General features: G+C 35.1%; 1 protein-coding gene across 1 annotated transcript in view; it reads right to left on the reverse strand.

The window, feature by feature from the left end:
- Positions 1–399: 399 nt before the first annotated feature.
- The window catches only part of LOC134846000 (intraflagellar transport protein 81 homolog), a 282,975-nt gene continuing 257,113 nt past the window's right edge, over positions 400–26,261 (reverse strand). Inside the window, exons 8-15 of the mRNA XM_063863162.1 lie at positions 22,887–23,060; positions 20,516–20,617; positions 20,094–20,225; positions 17,468–17,635; positions 16,402–16,620; positions 15,838–15,996; positions 5,807–5,938; positions 400–926 (exon numbers count right to left, since the gene is read on the reverse strand). Of these exons, the coding sequence (XP_063719232.1) occupies positions 735–926; positions 5,807–5,938; positions 15,838–15,996; positions 16,402–16,620; positions 17,468–17,635; positions 20,094–20,225; positions 20,516–20,617; positions 22,887–23,060 (1,278 nt within the window). The 3' untranslated portion in view covers positions 400–734. The remainder of the gene's footprint in view (positions 927–5,806; positions 5,939–15,837; positions 15,997–16,401; positions 16,621–17,467; positions 17,636–20,093; positions 20,226–20,515; positions 20,618–22,886; positions 23,061–26,261) is intronic.

The following is a 26,261-nucleotide window of genomic DNA, read 5'->3' on the forward strand; positions in this document are numbered from 1 at the left end:
GATGACTGACCTTTGCGTTTTACTGTAACTTTTGGAACGAAAAAGCTAAAATTTTCTAAGTCCTAAATTTTTTAAACTAATTTGAGAAAACTATATCAATAGAAACTGTATGTTTTTATTTGACTGGGAAATCTGATAATTAAATGCCATCATCGAATTAAATGTCGATCACGTCTTTTGTGACCTTTTTATTTTTGCAGTTCGATATTTGCAGTTCGAATCAAAATTGAACTTTCCCTGAAAAAAAATCACCACCCCTAGATAAGAGTACTCACCACGTTCATGACTCGAGAAAAAAATTTCGATTGAGTTGTTTTCAGTTTCAATATTGTTAGATTCAAATACTCGCGCGCTAGCGGGGCTAAAAAAAAACAATTCTGATGTTTAAAAAATCTTTAATTAAACCTATAACGTGACATGATTCATGAAAATCTGATACAACCATTTACAACATTTGACAATTACAGATATAAATTACATAGTTTTCAGTCATGACTCGTTTCTATTTACAAAATTGCATTTCTACACAAGCTTTTACTTTCAATCTTCACTCAATTCCATTTCACGAAAAGATTCAGTTCTAATTACAGGTAAATTTGGTTCTTAAAAAGAAGTCCAAAGCTTCTTTGAATTTCTAGAACAATTTATGATGGAGTCCAAAATAGCATCCTTTGACGATTTATCAGTATGGCGAGCAGGTCGAGTTTTACAAACTCTCGCTTTTCTTGACTGTCTCAGTTGCCCTCAATGACTAGTCTCTCCTCGTTAGCGTTCAGCTCTGCCTGTGCCTGTGCCATCTCACTCTTCCGCTTGGAGAGTGACTGCAGCTTCAGCTCCATCACAGCATTGATCTTCTCCCATCTCGTCTTCTGGTGTCGCAATTTGTCCTCGTTCTCCATCACGTCCTTCTTCCTACTCCTCAGTTGCTGAAAACAAACACATATGAGAACCGGGACAATTCCTCATCGTCGAAATCTATATTCGCCAAGCAGAACAACACAAACTTAGCCAACACACAGCTGGAGAAGAGTTAATAAACTTATAAAATTCTAAGAAAAAATAGATGACCTTCAATCTCTTTGAAAAACTTTGCTTGACGACTTTTAAATAAAACAACCCCATTTGAGAAAACTGCGTCAACAGGTAATTTTTTTCGGTGGGAGACCTGAAAATTAAATTACATTTTCGAAACAAGAAGTCAACCACGTTTTTCGTGATCTTAACTCTTTTGCTGTTCAAAAGTCGAGATTGCCTTCCTTTTAGCAAATAAAATTTACTGAACTTGAAAGAAATCATAATGCAAACCGCGAAAAAGTAAATTTGAGCCTGAAAAATTTTCAGAACTTCCGGGAAAAAATGAGAAAAAATCATCACGACCTACATAATGGTCTGAACTCCGTTCAGTGATTTTTAAAAATTTGAAACAATCGCGAAAATTTAGCACAGTTCAAAAGACGTTGATTGGAAAATTTTTTTTTGCCCATCGACATTTCAAGCATACGAAAAGGCCCAACACCACAATCAGACCATTGTAAATAAACAATTAAATAGCAGACCAGGGGCGGATCTAAGATTTTCTCGAGGGGGGGGGGGCGGATTTTCAAAAAATTTTCCAAAATTTTGACGACCTTTTTTTTTAGGTCGACCAAATTGATTTTTCGAGCTCTACCAAAGTACTGTTTTGCCCCTATTTTGGCAAAATTTTGTGCGCCGCAGGCAAACTTTTGAAAAAACAGTCAAAAAAGCCGTTTTTGGGCACTTTTTGAAAAATGTTGACAAAAAAATCGCGTTTTTTTGGCGCGCGCTCCCCCTCAAAGTTAGTATATATTGGCGCCAAAGGCGCCTTTAGAAAAATTTTAGGGTCGGTCGGCCAAAATTGGATTTCCGAAAAAGTATCAAAGGGGGGACCCTTTGGGTCGGCAGGGGGTCGAATCCCTGAGGGGGGGGGGGCGTGCCCCCCCCCCCTAAATCCGCCCCTGTAGCAGACCCTGCCGCTACAGCTGCATGAAAAATGACAACGATCAACTTTAACCAAAAAATAGGTTGGATGGATGGATTTGTAGAAGGTTCTAAGGATAGCTGTATGAATAAATAGTTGTTTGAATGATTGGTTTGATGGATGAAAAGATGGATTGAAGGCAGGATGGATAGCTGAATGGATAGCTGAATGGAAGCATGGATGGCTGCCTAGATGGATGACTAGACGGCTAGTTGGATGGATGGTTGGAGGGATGGATATCTTGAGTCATGGCTGGATCGAAGAATGATTGATTGGATCTATGAATGGTTGAATTGATGAGTATGGATGGATGACTAAATGGATGGATGAATGAATGGTTGGTTGGTTGGATGGATGGCTAGATGATTGGATGACTTGTTGGTTGAAAGGCTTGTTGGATTGATGGCTTGATATATGACTGGCTGGATGGCTAGATGTTTGAATGATTAATTGGTTGAAAGGCTATATGGTCGATCGCTGATATGACTGGCTGGATGGCTACATAGATGGATAGCTAGATTGCATCGCTTGAAGAAAGATTGGTTTGATGGATGAATGAACGGATGGCTTGTTAGATGGAGAGATAACTATTGGACTGATGGGATTATCGACATTGAAAGGCTGCGTGGATGACTACTGGGATGCAGAGATGGCACGATCGATGAACATCTATATCAATGGATTGCTGATTGGATAGATTGATGACAAGATAAATGGATGGTTGATTGGATGGATCATTCGATGTGAATATGGATGGTGGCGTGATGGCTGACGGATGTACGGCTGAACCAATGGAGGGCCAGATGCATGGGTGGCATACTGAATGGATAGATGGCTGGTTGGATGGATAGACGCCTGGTTGGAAGGATGGATGGATAGATTGATGGTTAGATGGATGGATCGCCTGAATAATTAATCGCTTGATGAATGGATGGCTGGACGGATGGATGGCTATAAAGATAGATGGCTTGATGGCTGGAGGGATGGACCGATTAAATGATGATAGGCTCAATGGTAAGCTCGCTTGACGAACAATACTCCTGATGGATGCGTTTATGGCTTGATCGATGGATTGGTAGGATATCCAAATGGATGGACGGCTTGTTAAATGGATGTACGGATGGCTGATTGGACCAGAGAACACTGAAAGAATCTCAGCAAACAAAATAAGGGCCATACCTTCAACCCCACGCAGTAACCTTCGACACAGAGGCGGCGCTGCGGATCGCAAACAAGCGAAGAAAATGCAAGAACGAACTCTAAACAGGCAAGGCAAAACACCTTGAGAAAAATTAGTATCACGATCTCACATCTGCTCCACTACCGCTTGTATTTTTAGTAACACTAGCCACCAATGGAATAGCTACAGTTTTTATCAAACTGCCAAAACTCCGCGCCAAAAACTCGACCAAAAAAAACTAAATTCGACTAAAACATTGATTCAATGTTCCGGATTTGAATCTAATGCTGCATTCATCTGTTTTAAAATTTTTAATCATGCGTATTTTCAAAAAAAAAAGAATTGATCCCAAAACCCTAGTAATTTCACTTTTTCCATTGAAGTCTATCTCAGATTTGGCAAGGTAGTTTTCGAAAAAGTAAAAAAGATTCCAAAAAACGATAAAAAAACTCAAAAACTTGACTTTTCTTAAGTTCATTAACTTTTCTGTACTGAGGCAATGGGACAGCCTTTTGTGCATGGAAGACGTCCAATTCCTGATTTTTGGACTGAACTCGTGACATCAGACTAAGCTACTAAATTTTCGAGAATGAAGAAAATTCTAAAACAGTTTAAAAAATCAAAAAAGGATTTTTCCGAAATCAATATCCGCTCTTTTACACATAAAATAAAGACAAAAAAGATTGCTCAGGTAAAACTTAAGTACCATGTTAGTTTGTTTGAAATATCAACCTCAGAATCAGCAGGTTGGTTGTTAAAAAAAGGTTTCAAAAAACGGGCAAGAATTCAAAAATTGCACATTTTCTGAAGCCAATCTTATTTTCAAAACCCAGCACACAGCCACTTGGACAGCGAAGATTCCCATAACTGATTGTTTAAGTTTCGGTTAAACTTTAGGTAAGAGCCGCTTGAGAGGGGGATATCCCCATATATGATTATTTTGATTGAAACTCTCTCAGATTTGTGCACTTCATATTAGAGAAAATGCAGAAATTCCAAACAAATAGGTCGAAAATCTCTCTACTGAAACTTTCGAACGCCGTAGAACGTGGGGTGAAAAGAGACTAGCGAAAAAAGCAGGCACATAAAAGAGCAGCCGATCCAATTTTTTATTGGTACCTTTTTTGAAAAACTGTAGTTTGAGAAAAATTAAAACTTCTGCAAAAAATGCATAACTTTTCCAAAGCGTAGCAAAAAACCCATACATTTTTATGATACCTGTTTTATTTCTCAAACAGAACCTAACACTAACCAAAAACAAAGCCGCAACAAATGCTCTTAAATTGCGTATTCATAAATAAACTTGAACATGATTAAATTGCAATATAACGGAAGTTCCACAATAGTTCCACCAAAACTTTTTGTGAGAGACTTAGGTTAGAAAAAAAGTGCCTCATAATAAAAACACTACGTTTCACATGTGTAATCACACCGCCATGAGATCAAATGTTTCTAAATTTGAAAAATTTACGACTAAGCTTTAGAAACTTTTGATAAATCAAAAAACATCACATCTCGAAAAACAAAAAAAATTGAGGAATCATACATATGTACATATCTGCAACAGCTGGGAGTATCCTGGCATCACACAATTTCAAATTCACACAAACTCAAACTTCAGAAATTTTATAAACACTTTAAACATTGCATTTTTTTTGAAAGTTTCGACTAATCATTAAAACGCCACTTCACGGAAAATAAAAGGCGTTGAGCAGTCACAAATAAAGTTGTGACCTGCAAACCCTGGGATCATCTTGACAGCACGCAACAAGAGGGTTTCGAATTTCAAAAATTTTGAATTTAAAGTGTTTTAAATCTAAGTTTTTAAAAAACTTTTTAAGAAAACATTAAAAATGTTATTTCTCCGAAAATAGAAGGATTGGAGCAGCCATATTTGGAGGCAAGATTTGAAACTCCTCAAAGTACCCTGAAAGCACACCATTAAAGGGTTAGAATATTCAAAGTTTGAAATCACACAAATTGTCATACCCCAAAACTGAAATGTTTCAGGCATTCAGTTTTGGATGCCAACTTCGCAACTCCTGGGAGAACCCTGATAGCACCCCGTCATAGGGTTGCTACTTTCAAATTTGAAAAAAAGAAACGCTGGAGCGAAAAACGCTCATTACATGATGTAAAGATGAATGAATCACATCTTTACACTACCCTACACTGCGCACCCCTCCTTATCCCCATGCTGCATCACACTTGCATTACATTTGGGCCTTTCAAGTGACCTAGCATTCATAAACGGGAAAATCGAAAAAAAACTCAGCGTGGCATTATACGATATAGCTTAAACATGAAAAATTCTTTCAATAAACATGCAATATTGCTTAAAAAACTTAAACATGGTGAGATAAGCGTCAAACGCATTTAAAAACATTATAAATATAAATAGATTATAGATAGATACATATTCTTTCAGGGTGACTCTTGAGTTTTTTTAAGTCTCTGCAATCGAATAAGTTCTGCTCAGAAATATTTAATTTTGATGTTATAATAAATATCCATCCCTTCTTTACTTATGTGACCGAATGGATACCTTGTTTCGTGAAGCTTACAATGCATGCACTCTCTTTTATTGTTTTCAAAAAGGAAAAGGGATGATGCTAAGTTCTCCTTGCCTTTCCGAGGTTGACCTGTTCGTTCATCTTGGCATTGTACATCTCCCTCAGTGTGTTTTTCTTGGCAGTTGGGTCTGAGGAAGTGTACGCTTTCAACTCCTTCTTCACTTGCTCATCCTCAAACGTCAACTTCTGAAACACGTCAATAGTGATAACACGTCAATATTGATTAAATTTTCCGATTAAACTAACTAAATCAAAAGTTTCAAAGAAAAACATAGCCAACAGACAGTTGGAAAAGAGTCAATGAAGGCACGTAACTTAACCCATAAAACTATGGATAAAATTAATCCAATTTGAGAAAACTGGATCAAAAGGTAAATTTTATATTCCGAAGAGAAAATTAAATTCCACTTTAGAAACCTTTACACTTTTGCTGTTTGGTAGAGTTTGCCTTTTTTTCACAACGAAAAGGAGCTGAACTTAAAAAGAAATCAAAAATCAAACCTCCGAAAAGTAAATGTGAGCCTGAACAAGTTTTAAGACTTCCTGAAAAAAAAATAATCGTGACCTATATAAGAGACTGAACTACGCTGGGAAATCTACAAATTGGAATCCACTTTCGAAACTGGAATTCGATCACGTTGTTTGTTACCTATACACTTTTGCTGTTCGATAGTGGAGTTTGCTTCCCTTTTGAGAAAGGAAATGAACGAACAGATCTTATTTAAAAAAATAATCAACCAAACCACAAAAACTCGAACTTGAGCGAGAACAAACTGTTAGAATTTTCAAAAAAAAACTAACGATTAAAAAATCATCACAGCCTATATGAGAGTCTTCACTGCTTTCACTGACTCCTAAACACAAGCGTAGCTGCACTTCACAAACAAGCGAAATACGCCAAGAAGTAGCTTTAAAAGGGTCATAAAAATAGGCAAGAAAAAAAAGAAAGTAAAAATGAGTTTTGAAAGATGAATGAACTCCCCGGAACTCAAACCTCAATCCTCTGACACCAAAACACTAAATTACTCTGCCGTCCATATCTGTACCAATGGATCTTACAGAAACAAAAAACAATTCATTAATTAATTGGAGAATACATGCTATTAAACTGCCAATACTATGCAACAAGTGCCACCAAAATGAGCCTTTTTTCGAGTTGGGTAGTGCAAGTTCGGGTAGTTTAAAAACAGCCGACAGACAGATGACAAAGTGTCAATGACCCCGAATATTTTGGAAACACTTGCAAAGGATTAATATTATGACCTTAAGACCTCTGAATCGGCCTTTAAAAAGTTTTTTGATTGACACTTTCATGACTAAACTAAATCAATTAAAGCAATCTAAATGAAAAGTTTGCTTGTATTCAGCTGGAAAATTTAGTAAGTAAAATCCATTTTTGAAACAGGTTCAATCAAATTTTTTTGCACCATTTATATTTTCGTTGTTGGAGAGAGCGTAATTTGGCTTCCATTTAATGAATGTATTAAAACAGAAATCAAAATTCAAACGTTGAAAAACAAATTTGAATGTAAACAGTTTCCAGCCTGACAAAAACGAAAGAAAAATCAACACAACCCTAATAAATATCTTTACTACGTACATTCATTGACAGCTAAAAATTTATTGTTATAAGCATCAACAAACAAAAACAAAAATATATTATGAAAAAAAAATACAAGTGTCATAAACCATTAGCTAAACAGGTTGCAATTTCTTTCTTTTATTTATTGTAGCTCACTTCTCAGTCTTCGTATCTCGTAAAAAATGCATCATACCGGTGTTATTTTCACTCCAGTGATTTCTGTTTGTTTGTTTCACCTTCTCATCAAAATGAGGATAAGACTAATACGCCAATTTTTTGTGACTGTTTTAATAATTTTCCTTATATTTCTTTTTAATTCATTTTTCTTGCAGCCAGCTTCGAGAGAAACTTATCAAGAAGCACTTCTATGGCCATCGATGAAAACATCAACAGAAACAAATTTGTTAAATTCACAAAAAACTGATAAAAAATCCCTTTCAGAGCCATTTAAGTTTTTAATATTTGTGAGAATAAAGAAAGCAGCTCTTAGTATTCTTTATAAATTTTCTAGTGGAAGCTCTTTAATCTCCAGTATTATCCACTCTAAAATAGCCATTGAATTCATTTCAAAAAATGCGGTCTCACTAGAATTAGATGATAATTCATTACTGTCAAAATTACAGATCATTTACAACACAAGCATGTTTACACCGGAGAACTACAGTCGTGTTATATCTGCCAAAGAAAACGATCAACTAACTACTGCAATTATCAAAAATTTAGGACACTGGTTCGTCGAATTAAGAGAACACAACTTACAAAATTCACATGAACATCGAAATTGGTGCAAACAAAACCTCAAATTAGAGCAGGAAAACATTCGTGAAGAAATTTTAGGCCTTCAATTTGGAACGCAGTGCGAAATATCGAAAGATATGATTGTCGTTCCCAATGCCTTAAGCGCATGTGGTTTTTCTTGCACTATGCACCGCTTAGCCCACTGCGTGCATTTAGGGTTGACACTTAAAGCACCCTGCCTTATTGACGATAGTAAATTTCCATATGGTGCCGGAAACTTCAGAAACTTCTTCTCAAACTCAAAAAACTGTGCTGGTATTCGTAGAAAGCGCATTATCTTTTTTTCACCATTATTAAAGGTTGAAAAATATAGAACAATGGGATTTCCAGCTTTACCTAAAAATATCATGGAAAAGCTCAAGTTTTGCCACGAAGACTTACCCGCTTGGTATTTTGGCGTTATTCATAGTACTCTTCAAGAACTTTCAGAAGATACCTCAGAAAAAGTACGGCAATTAATTTCTTCAACAAAAATTCCTCAAAATCAAAGTTTCGTGACAGTGCATATTCGAAGTACAGACAAAATTTTTCACCAAACTATTTTTCATGCCTCGGATTATCTACGTTACGCTAGCTTAGCGTCACTGTTTTTCGGCCGAAATTTCTCGGAAATCACGAATTATTGGATAGCAACTGATTCTCAGCATAATGTTTTCGATTTTTATAACCAGCAATCAGCCAAAAAAGTGAAATTATACAGTGTGAGCCAACGAACATACAACGAACTAAATTTCGCTACCGAGAGGTACTTATGTCCACTGGAAACTAATTAAATGTAATTTTCCGCGCCGAGACACTTTTTGCTTAAAAATTTTCAATTTTTCTCGATATGCTAAACAAAGAGGCTATACCTTTCTTCGCGTTAGCATACAAAAAAAACAGAATAGTTTGAAACACATAGCCAACAGACAGTTGGAAAAGAGTCCATGAACGCAAGGAAACGAAAAAAAAAGAAAAAATGACTTGCTTTTCGACCAAACTTCAAGTTCAAAGCAAAAATATATGGCTTTACAGCTCTTTGAATTTCAAGAATTATTTCTGATTGACTTTATAGTTGAGCACAGCAAACTTTAAGAAGGATATATTGTCCAAACCATTGTATAAGTTAATTTATATTTGTTTGATAAACAAAAAAGTAGTTTTTACTACATAAAATACCAACATTTTATTTAAAAACAATTTTTGAACGGTTTACAATTTTTTATGGACAATATACCCTTCTTAAAGTTTGTTGGGCTACGTAAGGGGCTCGCTTTGATATAATTATGTCTATGATTGACTGGGTATTTTTGGCGTAATTTCTGATTAACTAAGAAAAGCTAAAAATACCCATTTTTGGGGTAAAATTTTGGGCCCGAATTTCGCAAAACAAATTACACCATATTAATTTTGCTGAAATTTTAAGCAAGTTTTGTCTTTATAAATTTTCACCTAAACTCAACCCAATTTGAGAAAAACGCTTTTGACCGGTTAATTTAAACCAGCACTGTAGAAGTCGATCACATTTTTCGTGACCTGTACACTTTCGTAATTGAAGAGCGCAACTTACCTAACTTTTAGCTGATTAAATTGAAATGAAATCAAATTGTGCATATATACCTAGAAGCTTTCATAAATGCATTAATATGTATGAATGCGCTTCGGTAAAATTTAAGAACTAAAAGATTTTTCCTGAAAAAAAAAACGAAAAAAAAAAACAACGACCATTATAAGAGTCTGAACTACATTTATCGACTCTTAAAAAAATGGTGGAGATGACCAGGAAAAAAATATTTTGGCTTTGCAACAAAAATTTGGTTGCATTGAAAAGAACAAAGTTCAGCATAGACTAGGATGTGACATACATTTCAAGAGTCAATAAATTTTTCTTTGAGCCAAATGAAATTGGAAAAAGTTGTCTTTGATGTAAACCAATAGCGAAGCGCAGGCGCAGATCAAAAATATCCTCAAAGGTGGGTGGGCAAACTTTCAAAAAAAATTAAACAGAACTTTTAAAATTTGTCGAGCTCGATTTTAGACAAATCAAGGCAAAAGTGACGTTTTATCTGTGATTTAAAATAACGAGCTGAGCTCCAAACTTATGTGTGATTTTCTCGGTATTCGAACAAAATTTCTTCTGGAGATCTAAGACAAGATAAAGTCCAAAAAAGCCAACAGACATTTGGAAAAGAGTCATGAACGCATGAAAACAGAAAAAAAAATACTGACTTGTTTCTTGAAAAAAAAAATCAAATTTCGAAGTATACGACATTAAAGATATTTGAGTTTCAAGAACAAATTATTGTTCACACTTTGAATATAAAAATAACTCAATTCGAGAAAACTTAATCAATAGGTAAATTTATTACTCCGCAGGAAAATCTGATAATTAAAATATACTTTCGAAGGTAGAAGTAGATCAGCTTTTTCGTGACCTGACTTTTGCTGTTCGATTTCGATAGTGGTCTTCCATCTAACAAAAAAATGACGTTAAATTGAAAAAAAAAATCAAAAATCATAATTGAGCGTGAAAAAAAAACAAACCAGAAAAATTACCAAGACATATATAAGAGTATTAACAAGTTCATGAATCGTAAAAACGCGGTAAACAAGGTCTTTAATATGATACTACACTTGGATTCTTACGAGTTTTCCTCGAAGTACCTAAAACCCGTCGGAAAAACCTACCCTGCGTCATTTTCCCTTCCCGTCACTTCAAATTGATGTTTTTCTCGGCTTAAATATGCTCCTATGATAGTGTAGTTCATAACTCGAATATGATGTTGTAACAGTTTGCCCTCCTGGAGTCCTTCGTGAAAGTTGAATGGAAACAAAATGTTTCCTAAAAATATAAGGAATTTCCAAAAACACTAATGGACGTAAGCCGTGTAGGTATAACGGAAACTCTCTTCTCAACTTTCTAGCAGACCTTGAAATGATGAAAAAGTCCAGTTTCCATTTTGGAACCGCAAGCAGCGCCGGATTTCTTCTCACTTACGAAGCCAGATGCTTGAATCACATGTTCGTCACCGATTATATTTTTGGGCTTGATAAACACTACTATTACCCTATACAGCAACAACCCAATTTGGGAAAACTAGTTGACTGTTCAACCATTTTGACGAGACCCTACAAAACATTTGCGACGTATAATGAAATAAAAAGCGAATCATCTGCAGTTCTCGAATCATTCAGAAATCCGAAATTATGCGAAGGTCAAATGGTCAATTATGAAATGAACATAAAAGTTCGCGAATCTTGGTATGAGATACATTTTCTAGATTTGTCTTTTCACAACTCTCGAAAGCTCTTCTATGTTCCCTCATATGTTGTGCAGCATGAAATTTATATCATTTCTTAATTGAATTCAGGAGAATCCATCCAGTTAGTTTATTAACGTCCATAAATTTTTCTTTCGCTAGGAAATCTGATAATTTATTTCCATTTTCGAAAATAGAAGTCAATCACGTTTTTCGGGACCTTTTTAATTTTGCTGTTTGATAGAGGAGTTTTCATTCCTTTTAACGAAGAAAATGAGCTGAACAGAAAAAGAAATCACAAGTCAAACGCGAAAATCAAAAATGAGCGTGAACAAATTTAAAAAAAAATCAGCAAGACCTATATAAGAGTTTTCACTACGTTCATTACTCTTAAAAAGATGGCCTTAAAGCACTTTTTGCAGAGTTTGTGGAACACTTTATGAGTGATACTTTTTCAAAAAAAAATGAGAAAACTGAATCAATAAGTAAATCAATTTTTACTTCGCTGGGAAATCTTTTACAATTTCGCTATTCGACCTTTAAACGAAGGAAATGAGCTGAACAGAAAAAAAATCATCGCCACCTATATAAGTCTTACGTTTTCTTTAAAAAAATCGTGAGCATAATTACGCTTAAATGAGGCTTCAACTTACGAACTAACATGAGCTTCTTTTGAACTACATCAAAGTTTGAATATAGCTAATCAACAGTTGAAAATTTAAAGAGAGACCGCCAAAATTGACTTCTGCAATCGAATAATTAGAAAACCTTATCTAAGGATTGATTCATATCAATTGATCTCGTTTTACAGCTAATTAGAATGTATTTAACTATAAATTTAACTATTACAAATAGCGTATAAATTATGCATTTCAAAAATCTCGAAGTATATCGAGTTGAAAAATCTCTGAAATGGGATTCTAATTATTATCCTTTAGTATGAAACAATTAACTTTTTCTGCTCAACTGATTATGTCAACTAATACTAACCAAATGTCAAAGCACATCTAAATGAAATTCAAAAGTGCCACCAAAAGCAGCACTTTTATTTGCGACTTAGTTTGATAGTAAGTTCCAGCGTTCTATCACACTACGCTACGTAATTAGCAAAGGAACAAAACTTTCGAAGCGAAACGGAAACAAAGTCGACAATCTTTGAACAGACACAAAAAACAAAGATTTTCAAAAAATCTTAAACATTTCAAGTCCCTATTGAAACTATAATGAACAACACTTGCACTTGCAACTACAAGAAAAATCCGTCATTTGACAACGAAGCCGACAATCTTCGAAGTTTTTCTTTTGTGAACTTGGAACAAACCAGTCACAAATAAGGTTAAAAGGAAGGTCGGACTGGCGATCGGAAGCGCAAAAGAGAATCAACGAAAAGATCTTCGAAGACATCAGAGAAGATGTGAACAGACAAAAGGAGGAGCGTCGATATGAGTTATACTCGAAGTTGGTACCGGAAAACAACCCACACAGACGAATGACAGGTGGGAAACCACTTCAGGAAGGAGAAGGACGTTCGAGAGAAGCAGAAGTTAGTCTCCACCGTATTAGACTCAATAGAGCTCCATTTCTGCGGGAAACCCTCTTTAAACACGGGAAAATAGAGGAAGGGTCGTGCCCGCATTGCTTCAGCGAAACTGAAGACACCATACACTGGCTTACGAAATGCCCCAAATGGGATCAAGAAAGAAATGCGATTTTTGGTGGCCAACCACCCGCGTCAATTATCCAAACGAAACCCGAACAAGTAATCGAATTCATCCGTGCTACGGCGAGCAAGCCCCCCAATCATTTACGGGGACCACACACACACACACACACACACACACACACACACACACACACACACACAATCTTCGAAACTGATTTTTTTTTTAATTTAAAAAGTTTCAAGTACCCCTGAAACTAGATTAAACATCACATGCACTTGCAATTACAAGGAAAGCTGATTACAACACAAGCAAAATCCGTGATGTTGTAACTAAACCGACAATACTTGAGTAGACAAACGAAAACCCGACAATTCAATTTTTACTAACGATTCGAAAGCACGACATTTCGATTTTTGAAAAAAATTCTATTGCATACAAAAGGTCCAGCCGAAATTCGAAACCCCGACCATAGGGTGCAAAGGCGACGGCGTTACCTCAAGGCCACAAGGGAACGAACCTGCACGTTGTTAGGCTTGAAATAAAGCGAGTAAGAAATGCAAGTAATAAAAAAGTGAGAAATGCAGGTAAGATTTAGAAGAAAAGTTATTTAAGGTAAAAAGTCTAGTTCCCAATTACAAACACTTGGTCTCGCAATTGTAATAATTGAAAATTAACTACCTTCAGAAAATTGCAAAACAGACCAACAGACGGTTCAAAAGTTCTCTCTGAACTCAATGAAATCAAAACTCTTGCACACTTCAGAAACATTTTGTCACTCTAATCAAAACTAAACCAATTCAAAAAATTTTATCAAACTATATTTAATATTCCACCGAGATTACTTAAAATTAAACCAGTTTTTGCACTTCAAAAATCCACTAAATTTCTCGCCATTTTTAGAAGATTAACCCTCAAGAGTAATAGACATTCATTCCAGAAAACTATTCACAATTCATGAAAGAGGATAGACCAAGAATATTTAAGTTTCAAATGGCTGCCCTGTAATCCAATTAAGTTCAAAATACTTCATGAAAAAAAACTGGAATTAAAATTTACGCACATTTCAAACTCAAAATCAATTATGCTTAGATTCCCTTTGATTACTTAGAGGATTGATTGTAATACAAAATGTTACAAAGTTACTCTAAGAAAAGTTTTATTTTAGTCAGAAATTTTAATCAGGAACTAGTTAACTTAAATTTCTTCAACTGGTTAACTAAAGGTGTTGTGTGCATATAACCTCCGAAGCACCGTTGGAAACGGATGAAGAGTTTTTGACTGAGGACAACTGAGTCCATGCAGCAGTAACGAGTGAAAAACCGTCAGGAGGGATTCAGTTTGCGGAGAGCGTTAAGCGGGCTATAGGCACATGACGCAGTTAGTGGAGACCGTAAAGCAAAGTAAATACGTTATTTGGTCTTTGCTTTCAAATAAAATTTTACACAGAGGCCAAGCTGCGCTTCACAAATACTTGCTAGAACACGACCTTATATCAGCACTATCAAGTGAAATAAGCAGTAGAAATAAGCATCGAATTAGCAAAAACTCGGCTACGTGTCGGATTCGAATTAGCAAAAAAAACTCTGCTACGTGTCGGATTCGAATTAGCAAAAACTCGGCTACGTTTCGGATTCGACCTAGCAAATATGAGTCTCACACACTAACCACGCATGCTTAAAATCCTCAAAATAACGCAGCTACATATGCTACTAAATTGCCAATTCGATGCAGCAAAAGTAGCAGCACACACAAAAAAATTTGCATGTAATAAATTGAAAAGCATAAAACCAAATTATGAATAAATTATGCATTTCAAAAAAATTGCGAAATACATTGAGTTGAAAAATTTCTGAAATCGAGCTTTTCATCTTTGTACTGCTGTTTGAAATGAACAACAGTTTTTTTCAGTTCATTTGATGAATTAAAAATTCATCAGCTGTTAGCTTTTAACTAATCAAATGTCAAAGCACATATGATATTATACTGCTACCCCAGCCTACCGATTCGAATGTGCCACTAAAAGTAGAACTTCTATTCGCGACTTAGGTTGGAAAAAGGAAAGTTCGGAGTTATACGCTTTGCTTCGCAAGTGTAAAAAGGATGCGAAAAATTCCGAACAAAAAAAAACTTTTTAAAAACATGACAGAAATAAGTGAGCAAACATTTCATAAGAGTGGCTTCATAAATAATTCATAAAAGTGGCTTTTAAAATACAATTTACTTCATTTGTTTCTTAATTGCTGAGCGCAAATTGTTTTCAGAATAAAAATATAGTATAGCCACGAGACGGTTGGGTTAAGGTTTGATATAGCCAAGAAACAGCTGCAAAGATGCTAATGCAATCTTAGAAATCGACAAAAAATGGCATGTTTTTTTTCGTTTTCAAGTGACTTTATGATGCAAGCCACATGAACTTAGTCAGCAGAAAGTTTTTGTTCTTAATTTCTTAAGCATTTTCGCAAAATACAATACTTTAAAGATATTTGAATTCAAGAATCTTGCATCATTTGTATTTTTTAAATTAAACTGACCAAGCAAGTAGAGAAAAAAAACTGGATCAATGGGTTCTTTTTTTAACCCGCTGGAAAATTTTGCACTATTTGCAATTTTTTCATCAAAAAGCTGCTTTTGATCTCAAATTAGAAATCGAATATGAGAAGCTAGCTCCAAAAGACAAACCGCGAAGAGCAAAAAAATGAGCGAACAAATCCACTTTCCGTGAAAAAAAAACAACCTACATAAGTGAACATTTTGTTCAGGCGTCATTAACTCTCCTAAACTGGCAAAAATATCAGTTCTTACATCTATCTGGTTCTGAAGTTGGAACATGCGTGTCTCATGTCCAGTCATCTCTCCTCTAAGTGCAGTGACAGATCTCTCCAGGTCGTTTCTCTGGGTCTCGTGTTGGCTCTTCACTGCATCATACTTTGACTTCAGGTCTGAATGAGCCGTCTTCAGCTCCTGAACAGCCAAACTAGACATTAAGAGATAACTACCTCGAAGTTACATTCAAATTTAAAACAGCTGCATCTTTTCTGTAATACGGAGAAAACTGATGTTTCGAGCTTTGGATCATAATGCTTTAATTTGATTCACTGAATTTCATCAAAACCGGAGCAAAAGCTATCGCGAGAATTTTTCTTGTTTTGAGCCTTATAAGAGAAAAACAACACAAGTATCCTCCAATTCTTATAGCACCGATTTGAATTAGTTAAGTGCCATAGCCATTATTCAAAAACCAAAACAGTCAATTGTAACAACTAGTTCACGAATATCAAACAACAAATTCTGCTCATAATCTTTCGATGTGTGAAGAAATACAGCTTAGCATACAATGATTTCTCTCTGTCTCCTTGCTCTACTCACCCTGACTTCAGTCCTGAGCTGTTTGACCTGCTTGAGCGGCTGCTCTATCTCCGACCTCTTCTCCTGTATCTTCTCCCTCAGATCCTCCACCACATTCGAGTAGTCCATCAGGGTCTGGCCCTTCCTCTCATCTATCTCACTCTTCAGAGTGGACACCTTCTCCAGCTGGCCCTGGGTGGCAGAGAAGCCACTCACACCCTGTCGCTGTTCCTCCTCTTGCTACATTCCAACAAACAAATCCTGATTTTGACCGGTAATAACATTTCAGTTTTCAAGCCACTCACTCACCAACATAGATTGTTATATAAACTGTAAGTTCAAGTAATAGTTCAGATTGGGAGAATAACAAATGATCCGGTCTGCCGCCTGGAATTTTTGTTCCGATCAATTCGAGCAAATAATGCGAGCGAACAGGCTTACAATAGCATTTTTGCTTAATGTAGACCGTGAAAACGTAGTTTTACTCAAGTAAAATTGTTTTAGCGCCATTTGGAAATTAAGAACTTCAAAAATCCAAAAAAATTTATTTACTTTTTTGATATATATTTTTTTCTGAGTCATTTTTCTACAAATTTGTCTATTTTACTATGACTGTCGAATATTCCTAAATTCCAGTTTTTCGTTCAGATCCATTTATCACACCACGCAGAAAAAAAAACGACACTAACTTGAAGAAAAAAAACTTTTTGTTTTTTTTAGACTGTGGTCTGGACATTCTGTGCTACTTCTGTCTGGACAGATCAACAAAATTCAATCTAAGCTTGAGCTTCCAAAGCGATTCCAGTTAACCTTAACCGGATCAGAATTAACTATATCTTTATTTTTGCGCAGGACTTTCTAATTCGCTAATAAATTATAATGAAAAGATGTAATCCAATTTCGGTTTTGGATTTAAGTCACAACTTATGTTATGTCGAGCTAGAACAGTGTTGTTCATTCGGGATTCAAATATTTTGGAATGTTCAATTTGCTTTTTCTTTCAACTTAACATGTACATCATACACTTACTCATTAATTAAACTTTGCCCACTGGGATAAAACAACCATGAAGAATGTATTGACTGACCAATTGAGTATTGAGGGCGTTGAGTTCGTTCTGCAGTAGTATCTTGGTCCTGTCTATGTCCACCCTGTGAGCCCTGAGAGCATCGTACTCTTTAGTGAGTCTCTTGTGCTGTTCCAAACTCCGCTTGATTTCCTCTTTCAAATCGTCTTTGAACTTCATAGTATCTTGCTAAACACAAACAATCTTTTAAATTCAGGTAACTCTTTGAGCAATGGACAAGTACCAGTCAGAAAAGAGCGTGTAGTTTTATAAATAGTCATAACGAAAAAATAGTTTAGAATTTCTTCAAAATACCCTTGGTTTTGCATGAGCTGGACTGAAGAATTAAAAAAGTGAATAAATAACACATGAAAACAAAAAAACGACAAGAGCAGCCGGCCGCTCTGCTAGTAGCACAGAAGGCCTCGACTGAAGATCTCATTACAAAATTATATTTAAGAATTTCCATTATTTAGAACAATTATTCAAAATTGTTTTTCAAATCCAATATGGGTGCAGATGATTAACCCAGATAATTTTGAAAAAAAAAGTTTTTTTAGCATATTAACTAGCTAATGCCTTGAAATAATTGAAAGTAAAAACAAGGGAAATTATACGCCTAATTTAGAGTCTGAATAGCATAACATTAATTCCGGTTTTTCTCGACACTGAGCCAACACACAGTTGGAAAACACATAGCCATCACACAATTGGAAAAGAGAAATCTGAAAACTAAAATCCACTTTCGCAACAAAAGTCGACCACGTTTTTCGTTATCTTAAATTTTTGCTGTTCGATAGTAGAATTTGCGATCCTTTTCACAAAAAAATGAACTAAACTTAAAAGGAAATCAAAAGAAAACCCGCGAAAAACTAAATTTCAGCGTGTACAAATTTCAATACATTTTACTGAAAAAAAACATAGCCAACAGACATTTGGAAAGAAGTCAATGAGTAAAAGTGAACAGAAGAAAAACAACTTTCGCAATTCAAAGAAAAACAGATACCCACGAAGCTCTATGAAATTTTAGAATAATGTATGCTTGGCTCTGTGTTGAAAAAATTAACCCAATTTGAGAAAACTAGACCAAAAGGAAAAAAATTTTATTCCGCTGGGAAATCTGAAAGTTAAATTCCACTTTCTAAATTAGAAGTCGATCACGTTTTTGCGACCTTTATATTTTTGCTGTTCGATAGTTGAGTTTGCCTTTCCTTTAACAAAGAAATGAAGTGAACTGAAAAAGTAATCAAAAGTCAAACCGAGATGCATCTCAAACATAGCATGGCAAGCTAGACGACAGAAAAAGAAGACGAGCACCACTCCGTCAGCCGAAAAAAAAACTTAAATTTTCTAGTTTGTCTCAAATGAAGTTCAATTCGGGGAAAAATTTCAAAAAAGACGGTTTGGCAGAGCTAATGTAGCATCAACTAAAAATTTAGGAAGAGGTAAGTAAGCCGACAATACTTGAACAAGCACCAATTGAGCATACTAACAAGCAACAAACAGCATAATATACAAATTTCGAATGGAGGTAGGTAGAGTTGACAAAAGGCTTCTCAAAGGCGTGATTAAGTCATTATGTTAGACTTATTGATAACCTGAAAGTCTGTTCCAATTTGGTAATCGCAAGAGAAAAATCAAACAGCGAAACCATTTTAAAGCAGAGCTTCGCACCACTTGCGATGCAACAAAATCATTTAAAAAATAAATAAAAAAAAATTGAATGTTGACAAAACTGGGTGAACCAAAATGAAGGACTCCTAGGGCCTAGTTAAAGCTGGAGGCAAGTGTCTGATTTTTTTGAACGTAGTTACAGTGATGCGGGACGAAATGCGTAAGTTGAAAAGTAAACTTTGCCCAAAACTTTCTCTAGAAAAATAAGTAAGAGTGACAATTTTTGAGATTTTGGAAATTTCCAACAGACAAAACAAGTCTCAACCTAGGGGATCGATTAAACCTATGATATCAGATTTGACAAGATAGTTATCGAGACAATCCCAAAAAACGGTCAACAAATTATAAAGTTGACATTTCCCAAAAATCATAGCTTTTTGTTTTGAAAACGATGGGCCAAGCCGCATATGCAGAAGATATTCGAAAAAACTGTCAAAAAAATCTAAAATTTCACTATTCCGAGGGCCATCATTTTATGAGCCAAAAAAAAGTTTGGGAGCAGACGCTAATCGAGGGGAGCTTTCAAATCTCTTCAATTCATTCAAACCAAAATCTCAGACTTGCTTGATTAGTTTTTGAGAAAACGAACAAAACAAAATATCGGTCAAATATTTCCCACACCTTTTCGAAGGCTTTAGACGAAGGGGTCAAGCAAAAAGAGACCAGGTGAGTAAGCAGACACACAAGAGTGTAGGCGCTCATTCTATGGACACCGATTTTTTGAAAATCGGTAGAAGGGTTTTTGAAACTAAACTTTTTGCAAAAGGTGATAAAATTTTCCAAAGCGTTTCCAAAAAAAATAAAATAAAAAACCCAATCCCAAACATTTTCATGAAACCTGTTTTTATCAAACAGAACTTCTAGGCAAACATGCCAAGCAATAAATTCGAAATTCAAATAAGCAACTGAATAACACTTCTTTAAGCAACCATTTGGTCACCCTATGAACAGCAAGTGAGAGCAGTGAACATACGGAGTAGAGGTGTTCCAGTTCTTTGATCTGCTCTTCGAAATGTGAGTTGGCCTGCAGTAGTTCACTGTTCCGCTCCTCTTCCCCCCTCACCTCCTCTTCCACACTCTGCAGCTGCCTCTCCATGTTGCCAATCTATACCACAAAAACAACAACACACAAGATAGAAACCAATTATCACACAAATACGTAATGTCTTATAACAACAATGCTCCATACACCGATGATCATGAAACCACTAAACGCAGACACATCGTTATTTAATCTGGAGTCAAACTTCACAGGAAAGAGATTCAAAAACCGATTAAAACTTCCAAAAGCAGCTTCAACGGTGAAAATACCATTTGGAAAGTTCATTGCGTCAGTGACCACACTTCATTTTTAGTTGCAAACGCGAAATTACAAAAGCGTAACATTTGACATACTTGTTTCTGAATGACGTTCCGTGCCTTGAGAGACTCTGGGTCCGACTCTAGATCCAGGGCAGTTTGCGTTAAATTGCGAATTTCAGATTGCAGCAGCTCGGCCTGTAACAAAAAAAATAAGTTGATATAAATTGCGCAGCAAACATATCTATAGCATAGACTAGGAACTAAACGCCAATATCGCCACAAGAGCAAACCAGCAAAAAAAATTACACTTCAAAATCTTCTTGTCCAACTTTCTAGTATGGCGTTAGCGAGTCGAGACTTGATTATTTTTTGAGTTTTGAGAAATACAGGACGAAATCTGCATTGTCGGTATCAAAGATGACAACACTCGATAGGCAGCTAACTGGCCTCTTTAATTGTTCAACCACGATATGATTTTTTTTACAGAGGCAAAGCTGAGTTTCGCGCCACTTGCGACATAAGAAGTATATTAAAACAGTATATGATTAAGACACTAAAGAACTATCAAAGAGGGTTCGAACGTTGCTACTGTCGAAGAAACAATTAGAAAAACAAAAATAATAATAAAAATCAAGTTTTTTCAGGTTTAAATTTATTTGAAAATTTGTAAGAGTTACAAGAGGGGTTGAATTTGAGCATTCGAAAACTTACATTTGGAGCCAAAGTCTTAAAGATCTCAGATAACAGATAAAAGATCTCAGATAACAGATGAATAATATCAAAAAATTGTAGGAAACAAAATATTAGGTGAACAAGCCGACAGAATTAAAGCCGACAGCCAATCAGCTGAAAATAAACCATAACTGTTCTGCAAAAAATTGATGTACTGCCCAAATAGTATCCACAAAAGCTATATAGGTACTGAATGCAAGGTGATCTAAATAATTCGGAAAATTACCACGGAGAGCTTAATCGAAGCAAAAAAGTAATACCGACATTGTATAACTATACATACAACTAGATCTATCAGAATGAATGAAGATAGTTAGCATCGGAACCAAACTTACCAAGCGGTAACAAAACAGAAAATACCTCAGTAGAAACCCTTCATACCAAAAAAACTCAAAAAAAATTGGAGTCCTGTTCCTCTCAGAACAAACACGACACAAAACTTTAAAAATTACAACCAATGTAAAAAACAAATTTCAATTCCACACGATGTTTCAAAGCTAAAACACAAAACAATTACAGTGAAAATAGTTTACACAAACAATAAACGATTCTTAGATGTCACAACTAAGCCGAAAAAACGTAAGCAGACATAATAGGCCGAAATTTTTTTGAACCGGAATATTTACCGTTTGAAAAAAAACAGGACCTGGTCAGATAGTTTCGAACCCAGGACATTTGTCTTCCCAAGCGTATTCGTTACCTCCAAGCTAATTGTGCAGGAGACAAAAAACAGCCAATCGAAGATTGGAAAAGAGCAATGAACGCAAGTAAACAAAAAAACACTGACTTTGTTGAAAAAGTCTCAACTTTCGAATTTCGAAGAAAAAAATATATGCCATTTAAGCTCTTTGAATTTCTAGAACGATTTATGATTAACTCAACTCGAGAAAACTGGATCAACAGGTAATATTTTTATTCCGCTGGAAATCTAAAAACTAAATTCCAAACTAGAAATCGTTCACGAGTTTTTTGCGCCGTTTGCACGTTCGTATTTGAAGAAAGCTAATTACGTCGTTTTCAGCAGATTAATTTCAATAAACTCAAAAAGTGCAATATACCTAAGTGCATCAATATTTTAAGACTTTTTCCTGAAAAAAAAAACAAAAATCAGCAAGACCTATATAAGAGTCTTCACTACGTTCATTACTCTTAAAAACTTGAATTCATTTTGAACTAAGGTACCACCAGGAGTCCAGATCGGCCCTGTTAACAAATTTAGTTACGGGAAAAAAGTTTAGTACCCGGTTGCAATACCCTTGGTCATCGCAAAGGTAATAATTAATTTATTTTGAAACACATTGAATTTGTAGCACATATTAGGATGGACACTTTTTTGTTAAAATTAAACCAATTTGAGAAATCTGGATCAATAGGTATAACTTTTATTTCGCTGGGAAATTCGATAATTAATTTCCATTTTCAAAATTAGAAGTCGATAAAGTTTTTCGTGACCTTTACAATTTTGCTGTTCGATAGTGGAGTTTGCCTTCCTTTTAATAATTGAAATTCACTGAACTTAACAAGAAATCACAAGTCAAACCGCGAAAAAAAATTAAGCGTTAACAAATTTTTAGTTTTTTCCTGAAAAAAAAAAACAAAAAAAAATCAGCAAGACCTATATAAGAGTCTTCACTACGTTCGTTACTCTTAATAATGGGCAATTTTTTCCCTTCTTTGAAAAGAGTTTATTATTTTTATTACGACAAAGTAATCCAAAATGGGTGGTTCTCACCAGAGCAGTGAGTCCACTGGTGTCTTCGATGGGGCCCGCATCTTGCAACATGCCAGAGGGTATCTTCCACATATTGATCACGCGCATCCACTCTACCGGCTGTCTCTCTGCCGTCTCTAATACACTTAACTTTTGCTCCAGTGCAGTCTCTTCCCTATCTAGCTCTGCCTTGACCTTGAATGAAAACAATCAAAATGTAATCATGAAAGTTCTGACCAAGTTAATCAGAAAAACTGAAAGAACTCGAAGTCGCTTTTGCGCGTAGTGAGTAGTCGAGTAGTGTGATGAAAGAAAAGCTTATAACATAAAAAATAAATCATAATCGGTTACTTTTACCGAAAATTTCAGATAACAGAAATTAAACTGCAGAAATTAAACTGCAAAAATTTCAAATCGGTTTTTAGAGACAATGAGCAAACTTAAATACAAATTAGTTTAGCCAAATCCGTTTAGCCCGTCGAATAACGCCTCGAGAGCAAAGATTAAAAAAACAGTTTTGCATGCTCTAATCAGCTAATCACACAAATGAGCCCCTATTAAATTATCACCGAAAAAATGCAGCACTCAGTCACCAATAATTGTAACTAAAAACACATGTTTTCTCTTGTTTTTATGAAATCAAGCAAGAAAATCCTTCTTCACCGCCCTTTTCTAAACACTTTCAATTAAAGAACGTGAGAAAAAAATATCACATGTCAAAATAATTCCAAAAAGTCTATGTCAATAGGATGAATAGCGTGTTCTTTTCTTATTATTACTTTTGTTAACGTCTTCATCAACTCGTATATGTGTAGTTCATTAGAAATAAATAATTTGTGTTTATTTTTCACGATTCGTATTGATCGTTTTTTTAAAAGTGAAATAGAATTCTTTACAATCAAATCTGAGGTGTCAATTTTCAAATGAGTTTTATTTGCCAGATCAAAATTTTTGGCTTGACCACTTATAATGCTGAATTTTACCTGGGAGCGATGACAATCTTTTCATTACATGATTATCATGTTTGGTTGTAAGATTGCTGTCTAATGTGAACCCAAGATATTTCATTTCGCTTTCGATCTCCAATACTTTTTCATTTAATTTTATTTTCAATTCAATTTTGGCTGGAATCGGAGTACTTAACTTTTATATTCATTTACTGTAAGCTTACTGTCTTCCGTCGATACAAAAATGCGCTCTAAATCATCGGACATTGATTTACCCCATCATTAATAGTGCCAAATAATGTTGTGCTATCTACAAAAAAGGTTAAATTATAGTTGGTTCATATTTCAGGAATATCGTTGTTAAAAAAATTTGGAAAAGAGTATTAAACGCAAGGAAACTGAAAAAAAACTGACTTGTTTCTTGAAAAATCTTTTTAAAAACTTTTGAATTTCAAAGAAAACAAATATAACCTTCTCTTTGAATTTGTAGAACAATTTATGATTGACACTTCATTTGTTAGAATTAACCCAATTTGAGAAAACCGGATCAATACTTTTATTTCGCTGGGGAAACTTAAATTTCCATTTTCGAAATCAACGTGGATCACGTTTTTGGTGACATTTACACTTTTGCTATTCGATAGTGGAGTTTGCCTTTCTTTGAACAAAAGAAATGAAGTGAACTAAAAAAATTAATCAAAAGTCAAATTCATTTCTTTTTTACACTCAACATGTGTTTTTAAAAAATGTCCAAATTTCAGCTATTCCCAAAATTAATGATTTATATAACTCAATTAAAATCAGTTTTTCCTCAAAATGCTGATATTCATGACTATTTATGAATTAATATTCGTCTTATTTTGATATATATACCTACTCTCCAGTTTTTCACCTTACTGAAAACAATAATGTTATGATATCGTTTAATTTTGAGCGCATTTTCGTTTGTATTTTCATTTTTTAAAGATTTTTAAAGTCGATCGATTCAGGATTTAACATGATATACCATTCGAACTAGTCCAATAATTTTTTGGCACCTGATTTTACCTGGAAAACACTACTTATCACCTGAAGACAAAGTTCTTCCATCTTTCAGTGGCCGGAACAAAAACTTGAACTTAACAAGCGTGAAATCTTTATGGTGATCGTTCACAAATGCGCGCCGCGATTACCATCAGGACTCAACCAAACACATTATTGAGTAGCGCTGTCCCACCAGAACATTTACAAATACTTCAACTGGATAATACTTCAAGAAAATAAAACGAAAAACTTCAATGGTGATGAAAACAATACGAAAACTTGAATAAAAATTTGAAACAAGAAAAGGCTTTCTAAACGAAAACCTATCATAAAATCAATCCTAAAGATGGGCGGGTATTAAGACAAAATCATGTGGTGGCAACAAGTCGGAAAAATCTCAGTAACTGTCAGAAATACTTTTTTGGCTCGTTTCTGATGGGTTGAAAACTAATATATATCTATTTACTTTAATTTGATTGATGTTTTGATATATTTGATACTTCAATTTGATGTTTTGTACTTCTAAAAGGCCATACATTAAACATTCTATCCAGTATTGGTGATTTTTCCTAACTGAACTTGAATTGATCTTTCTTATTCAGTTCAAACTGAAAGATCACTTCCCGATTTTTGTTAAAATTAGCTGGTGAAACATGACCTTTAGTCATTGGTTCGAGCAACTTTGAGCCGGTGATTTACCATATATATTTGATCTGATTTGCTACTAGGAATTATCACTCAAATCTCATTAATTCACTCCTTATTAATTAACCGTTTGTCGCTGCAATAACCTTGATAGGTTATGGGCCCAGATGCACAATCACGAGTGAGAAGTCAGGAGTCAAGATTGACTATTCGTTCAAACGAATAAGGAAAAAAGCAGCTGAGATTTGCAGTGGAGTTGTGACAGTGGAAATCACAACTTGAAATATACAACTGATCAGTTAGAGAACTGCGAGAATAGAAGCAGGCCAAAACAACTTGGAGAAAGACGACTGATCAGACAGAGAAGTGCAAAGATAGAAGAAGGGCAACTTAACTAGTAAAGACAGGCAACTTTGACGACAGAAGCAGGGCAACACAACTTCTAGAGATAGACAACTCTGACGATAGAAGCAGGGAAACACAACAGAGAAGAAGAAAAGACGGTCAAAAGCTACACGAAGGGGCATTGAGTGAGCACAGCAGTGAAAGAAGCACTACACTGTTGATAGTGAAAGAAAACTGAACCAAACTGATAAATTACATGTTTTATTTGTAAAAGTTGCTGATTTATACTCAATTTTTGCGGAAGGATAAATTCGTTCGTACGCGGTTGCTCGAATCCGACACAAAATCAATCCAAAGAATACATTGCAATTAAAAGAAAAAGAAACTGATACCCCAGAATAAAAAGACGAACTTCTATTTTGCTAATATATATATT

The sequence above is a fragment of the Symsagittifera roscoffensis genome, chromosome 1 (assembly GCF_963678635.1).
Source record: "Symsagittifera roscoffensis chromosome 1, txSymRosc1.1, whole genome shotgun sequence".
NCBI lineage: Eukaryota > Metazoa > Xenacoelomorpha > Acoela > Convolutidae > Symsagittifera > Symsagittifera roscoffensis.